The 12,296-nt window shown below is 39.4% G+C and overlaps 1 protein-coding gene across 4 annotated transcripts; it reads right to left on the bottom strand.

The window, feature by feature from the left end:
- Nucleotides 1-3,426: 3,426 nt before the first annotated feature.
- IKZF5 (IKAROS family zinc finger 5) lies at nt 3,427-12,256 on the bottom strand. 4 transcript variants are annotated; one of them, XM_088520041.1, is made up of 6 exons: nt 12,239-12,256; nt 11,473-11,538; nt 10,314-10,408; nt 9,645-9,808; nt 9,194-9,376; nt 3,427-4,805 (listed from the first exon to the last, which is right to left on the bottom strand). In XM_088520041.1, the coding sequence occupies exons 4-6, from the start codon at nt 9,775-9,777 to the stop codon at nt 3,862-3,864; spliced, it is 1,260 nt and encodes a 419-aa protein (XP_088376167.1). In that variant the 5' UTR covers nt 9,778-9,808; nt 10,314-10,408; nt 11,473-11,538; nt 12,239-12,256; the 3' UTR covers nt 3,427-3,861. The 4 variants fall into 4 exon arrangements, with proteins under 4 accessions (XP_088376167.1, XP_088376168.1, XP_088376169.1 ...); XM_088520042.1 differs by lacking the exon at nt 12,239-12,256 and adding an exon at nt 11,885-11,905; XM_088520043.1 differs by lacking the exons at nt 9,194-9,376; nt 11,473-11,538; nt 12,239-12,256 and having other exon boundaries at nt 10,314-10,451.
- Nucleotides 12,257-12,296: the final 40 nt, after the last annotated feature.

The following is a 12,296-nucleotide window of genomic DNA, read 5'->3' as shown; positions in this document are numbered from 1 at the left end:
GATAACTAATCTACCAACAACTTCATTCTAATATTTGCATGTTTGGTGGAATATTCTCGCTCAAAATACTAAGTCTGTATTAAGAGTACTATAAATAGTGCATGTTAAAAATACATCCAAAACTCTATAAAATAATCTATGAAATAAAAAACTCCACAAAGGTCATGTCTTCTAACTACAGAACAGAATCAAGCTGTGGAAACACTTCAGCTCATCCCCAAACTTTCCTGTTAATACAAGTTAAAAAGCTAATCAACACCTTATAATATGTTATAAGGATTTGTTTTGTTTTTAAGTTAGTGCAGTGTAGCACGTGGAGAGCTCAATATGGAAAGTCCTACTAACCAAGGCTTGATCCTGCAGTTCCTCACAAGGATCCCTCATTGATTCTGAATGAATAAGGTTTCCTTGTGCAAGAATTACTGAGGATCATACATTAAAATAATCTTGCAGAATGAATTCTGCTCTTTAAATTATAGTAAATGGTATATACAAAATCGTTAAAAAAAAACCTACTATGCAAATGCACCTTCCAAACATACTCAGTAGTCAGAAGGAAATACATGTAAGTCAAGATACTGTTTGGCACAACTGAAAACGCAATATTATATTGGAAAACTAGGAATCCTAGTCCCGAAGCTGACCCCCTGTGTAGGACTAGGAAGTCAGCAGGGATCCAACCTACAGATCGGGTTGCAAAGGCACGATGTCAACGCCTGCTGCCTCCTCCTGTTCCACCCCCTGCAAATGCTCACACGAGGAAAGACAGAAAAACAGTTTTAAAGTGTTCAAAACTTTAGATATCCAAACGTATTTTCTCTCCCTTGGGTATTCTGAAGCAGAAGAAAGTGATATTAAATCAGTAGTTTGGAAATACTTCTAAATAATTGGCAAGGTTTGGGGCTGGGTTTGTTTTTTGTTTTATACTAAATTCTACTATTAAGAACATGATACACTCCATCCTCAGTATGGGATCTTCTCCTGAAGAAGGGCCCCTTTTTAAAAAAGTAATGCAGGTGCCTCTTGCTACCAGCTACTGCATTACTGACCAACCCTTTAAGCTAAAATTTCTTCCAGAGGCATCATTGCTCACAAAACCACTGGACTAAATGGCCAAAGCAAGAGCCTACATACGAAAAATACTAAGTCTAGAATGTTTACAGGCACTGCCAAAGAAAGCTCTAAAGGATGAGAAACTTTGTGAAAATGGGTCAGACCCCGCGTGAAGAACGGAAAGCTCCAACGTTTGTGCCCATCAGAGTTAATCATCTCGCTACCACTAGCAGGAGGCAGAAGGAACCACGAGACAAGGAGCCCTTGGCTGCTGCAGGTACCTCAGGTACCCGTGCACCTCGGAGCGCCGCGCTCCCAATGCACAGAGCTGCTGCTTCCTTGTTGCTGGAGCTTCAGAAGGAAAAAAGGTTGCATTAGCTACCAAAAGGCAAGGAAAACCACCTCCATAATTTACTAAGTGTAACAGTACTTAATAATGTCTATAGTTTTAATACTTTTAGTTAAATGTAGCTTTTAATATATAAAAAGATAGATCAAAAGAGACCTATTGCTTCTGCATTATTCTTTGACTAGAAGTGTAATTTTACAAATTTGTTACAAGAGCAATACATTCCTAAAACTGGCTTCCATTTCAGTCAGCTTTACTGTAGTCCTTAAAGGAAAGCTGGACACTCAAGTGTATGACTCCAGGTCCTCTGCACATCAGTTCATGCATACAGAGCTCATGTTTTGCCTATAAATTTTTAAAAGTATAAAGCATCAAAAGGGATTTTGGGGATTATGAAGAATGCCATTAGGTATCTAATGCATTGACAAAATTTGAAATCATATATTGGTAACATAAATCCACTAAAACGGATTTTGAACCAGGCTCACTTGAAACCAAAAACTTATTTTGAGAATTGATAGCATGTTATCATTAATTTTGCACTAAATTGGCATATTTATGCCATAGCCACTATTTCATATCCACTAGGCTACGCTCTGACAATAATACAGTTCCTTCAAGTAGTTAGTGGAAAATTCAACAGTAGGTAAGCTATATGAAGACAAACATGTATTTAGTTCCCAAATTTCTAATTTACTAAGGTGAAAATTCCAGCTAAAGCTAAAGCTTTCAGAAGAATGTTTTTTTCCTGCATATTGACCTTAAACTGAAGTCACTGCAAGTTTTTGCACTGGCCTCAGGAACCTTTAGTTGCCGTGACAATGTCAATCTGATCAACATAAACATTGCGGCCTCAACCTCTGCTTCCAGAATATCAGTAAAAAATCTTGGTTCTGCCCTTAACAAATGCTATATGCTGCCATATTTTGCTGATAGTAAAAAGGGAATATAAGGGGAGGTTTCATTTATCTTTATGCAAGTAAGAAACTAAGGTAAAAGTGCATGTCTAAATACGGGAAAAGTAACATTCTTCACTATTTTGAAACATTGCAAATTCCTGTGTAGCATATCAAGAGCTTTTATTAATTTTGCTAGGATGTTTCCTTTAAGTTTATATTAAAGTGCCTGTCCACTAGCCTAGGTGCTTTTAAAGATGTACAGTATAAAAAATGAACATGTGCAGTAGCTTCATGGACACCATTTGCCACCTACAATATTAGTAACAATGACTTAGTCACCCAGTCTCCCTTTGCCTGCCTGCTGCATAAACAGCTCAAACACACAGAAAAGCAGAAATCCTTCCCCCTTTTTTTGCTGTCATATCCAAAAAGGTAACAAATGCAGGGGAGACTGAATTGAAGACAAACTGAATTCCAAGTTAGCTGGAGTTGCCATACACTAGATTACTCGACTTCCAAGCATATAGGCAACCTACAGGTTTAGCTCGACCCAAAACAAAACTGAATAAACTCTTTTTTTAATTTGTAAACTTCTTGTTTGCTTCTACTAGGACTTCTGTTAGAGAGACAAAAATCTACTTGTGCTAATTTTTAATATGAGTACAAATCAGTTTAAGGCAGTTTGATGTCTCATAGAAAATGTGTTCTACAAGCTCTTCATTATGACGAGTTGCTTAAAAATTGCCTCCTTTAAAAAAAAACAGACATTTAAAGCTATTTGGTAAAGAGCTTAAAATAAGGTGTCACGTTTTATTTTTCTTTTACATAACTAATTAGTGACTGACAAGAAAAGATGTCTTTCCTGGTCTTTTCACTCTCTTTTCCTAACAGAAATTCAGTCAGAAAATGTTATCTTCTAGCAAGGTAAGAGCTGAAGTAGTGCTTGAGGCTGAGTATGGAGAGTTTAGACAATATTAAGCAAAAACTTACTGTTAACCTTCCAGATTAAAGTAAGTTTAAAATCAAATTGTACCCATATGCGAAAAGTTGCTTCTAACTTAGAAAGTCCGTTTTTTTCCTCCAGTTTGATAATAGTTAAGTTTTTAAGAGCAAGTCTGTCTCCAAAGTAACCATACATTCATTACATTAACTTTTCACATTTTATGCTTACAATATTTTATCTTGCCTGGTAAATAGTCTGATAATTACATCTTATGTTTCAGGATGCATACTCTGCATCTGTATCTGTAGAATGTTTACAGGTATTTTAAGTGCAATCAACTTAAATTTAACAAACAAAACATGTAATTGCATTCTAATTCTTAGAACACTTTTTTAGAGCACTTTTTTTTTTCTGAAAGACTATGTATAAATGACCACCACATCTTAGAAAAAAAAAAAAAATTATTCCCTGGCAAGTTTTACGACAGCATAGAAATAAAAATGCCTCCTTTGTCCAATTGCTTAATGTGAAGCAATGGAAATAAGCAAGGTCTCCTTCAGCAAGTATGAAAAATATACTGTAATATGTTAAAAAACTAAGTGAAAGCATGTTCTCAGTCAGTGCTGATTATGTTGGCCTCTTGCAAAATGGCAAGCAAAGTCATACTTATTTTTACACTTACACCCACATATGTTGCACTGAAAAGGATTTTCAAACCCATGACATCCCATGTGAATAGTATAAAGGATATTGTCCGCAAAATACATGTCACAGTGCTGGCAGTGATGCAGAAGCTGAGGGTCCTGGACCGGGAGGGTCGGAGCTGGAGTACTTGGCTGGCTGTTACTGATGCTGGGAGTGCTGGTGTGGGCACTGCGATCACTGCTGGGACCGGCCACCGGGCTATAGTTCCTCTGGTTGTGTGTTGGCCGCGGGTCTGGGCTGGTTGGAGATGAACTTTGGGGAATATTTGTTGACACGGCTGAAACTACTGCAGGTGCAGCAGGCTGCTGTATCATGAAAGGCTTTTCATCTTGACAGGAGACAACGTCAGGAGAGGCTGGGTTTTGGTTCTCAGGTGGCAAGCTAGATAACTGTCCAGCTAACGTAGATAGCTGATTTAAAGGATTATCTACCATAAGGTCTTGTGGATCTCTTGGTAACCCACCGCTCTGGGTTGTTTTTGTCATACTCTCGTACGCTTCTGCCTGGATATTTGGAATTTCATGAGCGAAATCATTAAGGTAGTCTGGTTTCTGAACCACCATGGAAGGTGGACTCAAATTAATTAATGCTCTTCTACTGTACCCCAAATTGCTGGTCTTCTTCTGCAAAACTCCCCACATTTTCTTGCTGCTTAGGGAAGACCTTGTTCCCTTGATAGGCACCATTTTATGTTTACGCCTACGGTGATGAGATAAGTTGCTTCTGTCACTGCAGCGGAAGGAACACAATTCACATTTGTATGGTTTTTCACCAGTATGTGATCGCATGTGAGCTTCTAGATGACGTTCATAAGCTGAAGCGAACGGACATAAATGGCATCTGTGTGGCTTCTCACCTGGAAAATCAAGGAAGATCATGCTAGAGCATTCCATGGAGCGTTTGAAAAACACAGTTGCTAACTGGGAGCTGGCATTCGAACAGTTCAAATTCGGCTCTGGAAACACTGCTAGTTGTGAGTTTGGAATCGTGCAACAGCAGAGCACTGTCACACATCTTTGCTTTCTTACTGAATAGGAACGTAAGGAAAGCTGTTACCTGAACTAGCAGCCATAGATACTCTGACTAGTAAGTGCAGCAATGATGCCAAGGTCTAAATGCAACACTGTTTGAGTGGTGCTCTTAGTAGGTCCTGAATCTCCCTCAGGGTCTAAGAGCATAAGCAGCTCACTAACAAAATGTCTGTCCAGCCACCAGTGTAATCATTCTGAATGGCACTTGTGTTTAAACACTGAGAAAAGGAATCCTTTTGATATGTTCCAGACAGTCGTATAGTTTAATCATCCTGGCACTACTATCTGAATAACACACTTAAACATGCATGTGCCTGAGAACTGAATTTTCTAAAAGGATTCTGTGGCCAAAGGGCTATTGAAGGAAACAAAGGCCAATGAATCCCTGGACAACTGCAGGCTCTCTCAGAAGTGGTAGGTTTGTCCACCCTGAAAGTTTCAGCTTTGCTCTTCCACAAAACAACATTTAGATTTATTCCTGTTGTTACTTTTTGAAGTCTTTAAAAAAACATCCAAAAACAATTATAGGTCAACACATTTGTAATGCAATTACTTTGGACTTTTAGTCTCCATTTCATAGAGTGATCTTTTAGAAGTTTTTAAGAGCCAAGTCTAGAATGTTAGAAATGCCAAAAGCATTTGATACACACCCAGGTGCTGGGTCTTTGCGTTTATAAGATTATGCTCACATCTACAATGCTAGGGCACCTTCTAAATTGCTGTTACGCAAATGGTTCTCCTACAACTCAGCATGACAAACCCTAAAAATGAGTGTGATCTTGTCTCTGGTCTTAAAGGTCTTTTGAAGCATTTTATACTACCGTAAAAACAGGACAATACGTTTATTTTGTGGCTTTCAAAATCTATTATCCAGAATGGCCATGAAAGCCAGAGGTCTGAATGCAGTGAGGGCCACTATTACACTGCAAGCACCATGCAAGCCCTGTAAGTGGTATGTGACTGATATGGAAAGACAGGAAAAGCCCACCATGCCCACCATCCCATATGGGACCACAGCTTGGGATTCTGAGTAACAATTTTTTCCCCTCTAGCTCTTCAAGAAGAAAGAAAATTTCCATGCTCCCTCTAGCTACCTAATTCACACCAACTGCAACCGCTATTTTTCTAAGATTGCACGTACCCACGTGCAAATGTGTGCATACATATACGTAAAGCTGTGGTATAAATGGCCATGTAAAGGCTGAGAGAAACTCTCCGCTCACAGGGACTATCTCTGCATGAGCAGCTTACGCCACTCTAAAACTGGTTACACAGAGATGAAGATCTGCATCCCACGTTGCAAGTCTTCAGTCCAACACAGCTCGCAAATAACTATTTTTGCAGCTTTAGTGCAGCTGTTTGACTCACCATTAAATTTATTCTGCAGTAAGCTTCACTTAATAACTGTTGCTTGATTACCCTTGGGCCCTCACTATTTTAGCTGATTTTGTGCTGTACTTTAATGTTATCCAGGAGAGATTATTTGTTTACTTGCATTACTTTTTTGTAGTAATTGTTACTTGGTTGGATGTCTTACACTGCTCTGAAACTAATGGTCAGCTATTATGTCCCCATTTTAATGTTGATTTAGTCTAACCTTTCATGGTCCATGCAAGCTGTGTATTAGCTTTTTGCCATGCCTCCCCACTAAGTTTCTGAGTAGAACCATGCTCAGGTTTTAAATCTCCTTGCCTGTAAATGAAGAAAAACCTCCCTTGTTCTGGAGTACCTTGGCTCTGTGCAAAGAAACAAAGTGGGTCCTTCCAAAAGAGCTATTAGGGTAAAAGGTAAATGCTGTCACCAACAGGCCACCATGCAGTGCTCTATTAAAATTAAGTATATGAAATCTATTGTAATAAAGGAAATAGGAAACAATACAGGAAGAAAAGGCTCTCAGAGAGACTCAGATTCCTGTCTATATTATAAAACTGAGTAGACTGGTATAATGAAATGAACTGGTGACACTGGACACTGGTACTGCGGTGGGCATCAGACAACTTCTGAACCAGAGATTTGGCTACAAAGCACTCACTGTATGAAGTTGTGTCCCAATTACAGAGGCTCACAGAAGGCTGACACCCTGCTGTACCTCTCTCACTGCTAGCCAGCTTTCTGCCTCTGAGGTCGTTCACACTGCATGATTTGGTAGCACGTAGTGATGTTTGCCTTGAAGTCATCTACCTTTTCCTAGCACCTTTGATCAAATGAGTCAAGCACATAACCCCCAGTATTAGCAATACTTCAGAAGCACTGACACGACAGCCAGCCCACACGGAAAGCTGTTCTGCCACTTGTTCCCAAAACATGAAGTTACAGCTACCTATTTCTTTTAAATAAAGGCCATCACTTTTGCATTCTGTTTGTCTCCTCACCATCCCCTGGATGCGCTATTGCGCTAACAGTATTATGTATTATGACCATGAGAAACAACTCAAAATGTCAGTCAAGACAAAGGATTATGCTTCACCCTAAGCAAAGGGTTTTCTTATTACCTTAAGTTGCATAGCCCAGGCAGTGCTTGCAACTCAGTAATTACTGTGGAGTCAAAGATTCTTGTGGACACTCCCTAGCCTCACAACTTGGAGCTGGAATCTTTCTTTTACTTGCATACATATTATGCTACGACCGTGCTGAAAGCGTCCAAATTTGCAGCATGTAGTGATCTGCTACCTCAAGCCACTCCATGAGCTCTACTACCTAACATAGTTGCAGGATAACAAAACATTTTGAAAGCACAAATGAATGGTTAATCTAAAATCTGAGAGCATAATAAAGGCAGATGAGAGTATAATAAAGGTAGATGAGAAAGAATGCTGACCCTGAACCAACAGCCACATAAAGATGGAATGCTTGATTTTTCTTTCTAGTTCAGCTAAACTTTATGACAGTGAACATTAACTGACAAGGTTATTTCTATTGTTCCATCTGAGGAACTCCATGAACGCAACAACAAAAACAGACACACAACAGAACTACAAGATTTAGCAAGCACACAATACTGAATACTCTATCAGCAATTCCAGCTTCTGTCACAGCTCTCAGTCAATCTACTCATGTGGACAACTGGCCAGTAGTAACTGAGGATTTGGCGATGGAGTTTTTAGATGGCAACAGCCCTATACTACTGAAAACAGGTAATTTGGAAGTTGATGGGTTACTTCTGCAGCACCATTTGTCATGCCAAAGCACTGCAGTCACTGCTTTAAACCTGCAGCATGTTTTTTTTCCCTCTATTAGACAACCTACATGCCCAGAAACTGCATTGTGCAAAGCAAAGCTCTTAAAATACCCTTCCTGCTGTCCATGTATCACATGAAACAAATAGGTAGACGAAGCTGTAGCTGCTGCTGCTTTATCCAAAAAACAAGTTTAAAAAAGTTGAAAACACATTGTCGCTTTGCAGATCTGTAGCAAGCCGCGTGCCAGCAGCGCATCAAATGCAGGTGCACAAGTCAGAGTATTTTCTTCATTATTAGAACTGCATAAAACTTCCACTGGGAATCCAAAACCAGCAACAGCTACACATAGAGGTAGCTCATGGTAGCACAAGAGATGAATTTACAAGATTTTCAGCCTGAACCTCAGAAATCTGATTTCTAACTGCTCGTCCCTTTCTGTCCCATCATGGATTGTAGAAACAAGGCACAAAAGGAGCACCAGCTTCCCAGCAACGCATCCCTGGAGTATTTATGTAGAAGCAATGGTTTAGCACAGTTAGCATCTGACTAACAACTGTACCTAAAGAGTTTAATATCCAAGGTGCAACAGTATGTTTTCCTTTAAAACAAATCCTAGAATGCCATCTATGTAATTCAGTGGAAAAGACAGAGTTGAAAGTCTTCAGACAGCCCATACATTGGCATACTCCAGATCTACAACAACTTCTATTCTTTGCAAAACACTTTTTTTTTTTCTTATTGCTATAGTTAACAGCCATATTATCTTCTGAATCATTTGAATATGCTATGCAGGCACTAAAGGAAGACTTTAAAAAGACCGTTCACTTGTGTTTTCTCTCAACTACCAAAAAATCAGCGCTGATTTCACAAACAGGTCAGGATATCCTAACCTTTACTGCGAATCTGGCTTCTAACTGTTGAGTAACTCTAATGACGAGCGCACTGCTTGAAGACGTAAATTGCTCGTGCACAGTTCACAACACTGAGATGGTACCACAAAGCCTCCCAACAAAGTACTGTAGAATAATCCATACCTGTATGAATTCTGATATGCTCTATGAGCCGCGCTGTTCCTTTGCTGGCGTAGTTGCAATATCGACACTTTAACTTTCCATCAAATGTCCTTTCAAACCCATCCACTAACATTCCTGAGTTTTCATCCAGTGAGACTTCAACAGAAGGATGATCTAGCCCATTCTGATCCCCTTCTGTCCCAGCTGCAAATAATGCAGAGATTTTGATGAAGAATCACTGGGGTACTATGTACAATGACAACAGGCCAAATATCTTTATGCATTTTTATACCTTTGGTCTTTAAATAGCAAAGACAGAACCATGATAAACAACCCTTGATTAAAACAAACACACATACACATTTTTTCTGGAAAACTACTACCAGAAAGGTTTCCATGCAGTTGTAACAGTCGGTATAATTGTCTGCAATGTGACCAGTGATGTCGTTTGGCATCACTGAAATTGGTTTACCTCCCTGAAGAGTCTCTGCTTCCTTGTCGCCACTAACCGATCCAGAAATCATATTTACGTGGTGAGTCTGCTGGGTAAGGTATTCCTGAAAATCTTTTACAAAGTCCAGGGGTTCTGGTTTCTTTTCACCCATATTCACACTTTAAGTTTACAATCTCTTCTGCCTGGAAAGAAAAATATCTTCAAATCATAAGTGTATCTGACTGCATTCACGGGAAAAAAAAAAAAAGGGTTCTGTAAGTGAAGGATTACTACTGTCATGTTAAATAATACATTGTAAATATACAAACTGACAACCATAAGAATGTTATGTTTAGAATTCTTATTCCTGAGGAAACAGTTTTTTGCAACATTATTGTAAGTTTAGTAATCTATATTATATATCTCTATATTATAGAGATATAATAATATATAATCATACTTAAGTATTATCTAAGAATACATACTATATCTATATAATATAATGTATTATTATATGATAATATAAAGTAAAATAATATATAATTATTTATTATTATTATATAATAATACCCTACGTAAGAAATAATAACAGTAATATAAGTACAGTATATAAAATAGGACAAAATTACATAGCAATCAAAAATCAATAACATATTGCTTGACTTGTTTAAAATAGTAATAACAATAATAATATCAAAAGGACTGTACCTGAAATTCAGTTCCCTGCTAAGTAGCAGACATGCTCCAAAAGGTATTCCCAGTAGGTCAGATTGAAAGCAGGGAGCACAGCTCTCCCACTTTTCCTGGAAGGAAAAAAAAGTACGTATAAAAATCTATAAATCTGCTATTCTTTCCCCCTCCCCAAGAGCTGTAAGAAATACACTTGGGAAAAAATAAAAAATAAATAAACAATTGCTAACACTTTACTGATAAAAGATTTATTAAAACGTTTTATTTCTAGCAAGACGTTTTCAAAAACTGCATCCACTTCTCCCTCTCACTGATAGTCTGAGAGAATTAAATATTTTCTCTGGTAAACAAACGATTCCGCAAAACTCGGGAAGTCCGTCATGGACCATGGTCAGGCAGTCTCTGACCTTGTGAAACTGACTGAATGTCACTAATTAGCAAGGATGGAAAGAAGTTCTGCACAAAGTAATATGTCAAAATTGTCTTATCCTAAACCTTTAGTATCCTACTATGCATAAGATATAAGATCTTAACCCATTTTATTATTTTGCATTTAAATAATAAAAAGATTCACCAGATAGCACTTGTCATAGTCTTTTGAAGTACTATAGATGGCATCGTTAGAACCTCAATTTGAAATGAATTTGTGCAGATGGAACTTAGGACTCTGTCTGAAAGACTGCAGTGACTGCACGTTGTTATTACTGGTGCCCGTATTTAGAAATCATTTATAATGCTGCTCTTGCAATAGCAAAATCTTTTAGATTTCCAACACTTACTACACAAAATGTTAAGTGACCTTCAGACCCCACCCAGTCCCAAATTCAAGACCATATTTGATACTAAAAACATCCTCCTATATTTTCAAAACTAGTTAGTTCGTTTTGCTACTGCGATGGAACTCCAGTTCTCAAAGTATAAACTAATCCATTGCATCTCACTACTTTATTCTGCTTGTTAGGTATGACTGTAATCAGTTTCATCCAAGTTTCATCCAAGTTTTGCAACAGGTGTTTCTTAAAACCTGTTCTCTCTGCTTGTGGAGTTACAGCACAAAACTGAGCGCCTCGCAGATGCTATTTTGGGCACTCAGACGAGCATATTTTTCCCCAACAAGCCCAAACAGGCTCAATCATTATCATCACTACAGTAGCTCTGACGTATCCATTTCTCCTACCCTCTTTCAGTTGTCACCAGCCTCCTCTCGGCTTAAGTTAATTTGTTTTCCATTTGTTGGGGTCTCCTGCAATAAAACAAAGACACAAGAGACACGCATTAAACACAAGCAAGGGGGGCAGAGGATGAAGTAATGCTGAGTCCTCATCGCGCCATCCTTCAGCCAATTATAACTGTAATTTAAAATTAAACCACTTTATATGCTCAATGGTTCAACATGAATCAACACTGAAGCTCTGTATTTTCATAGAATAACCTGCGTATCCCTTTTTGTAAGGTATAAGAACTTAACTGCTTACTTTATTTACATTTTAAGGAAAGTTACAAATGATTTCGGAGCATCAAAGTGGGAGAAGACGTTACATTTGGGGACCACTTGCATAAAACCTCTGCCCTCCGCCTCATCACTTTACCTTACAGAAGCCGCCCTTCTTCTTTAAAAGCAGACAAATTGCCACGGCTTAACAGCTGCCTCAAACATTAGTACGTTCGGAAAGGTCTGCGGCGAGGCATTTGACACACGATTAAGTTTTGTTTTGCAGCGACAGGAGGGGCTGCTCCCCTTATCAGCAAAGAACAACGCAAACGAGGCGTTTGAGACACCGCCGCCGCGCACTGAGAGACACCAACAAGCGCAACCGGCGGCGCCCGCGGCGGGGAGCGGAGGCCCCGGCGCCCCCGGCGCGGCAGCGCGGCCGCCGCAGCCCCTCGCGGCGAAGCCCCCGCGGCCGCCGCCCCGCGAGGGGCCGGGGGAGGGGCGCACTCACCGCGGCCGCCCCGCGCCGCCGCCTCCACCGCCGCCGCCGCCGCCATGTTTGTTGTGCC

This window comes from Tinamus guttatus, unplaced genomic scaffold, assembly GCF_059628265.1.
Source record: "Tinamus guttatus ecotype Peru unplaced genomic scaffold, ASM5962826v1 Tinamus_guttatus_pri_ptg000079l, whole genome shotgun sequence".
Taxonomy (NCBI): Eukaryota; Metazoa; Chordata; class Aves; order Tinamiformes; family Tinamidae; genus Tinamus; species Tinamus guttatus.
This window is presented reverse-complemented; position numbering and strand designations above follow the sequence as displayed.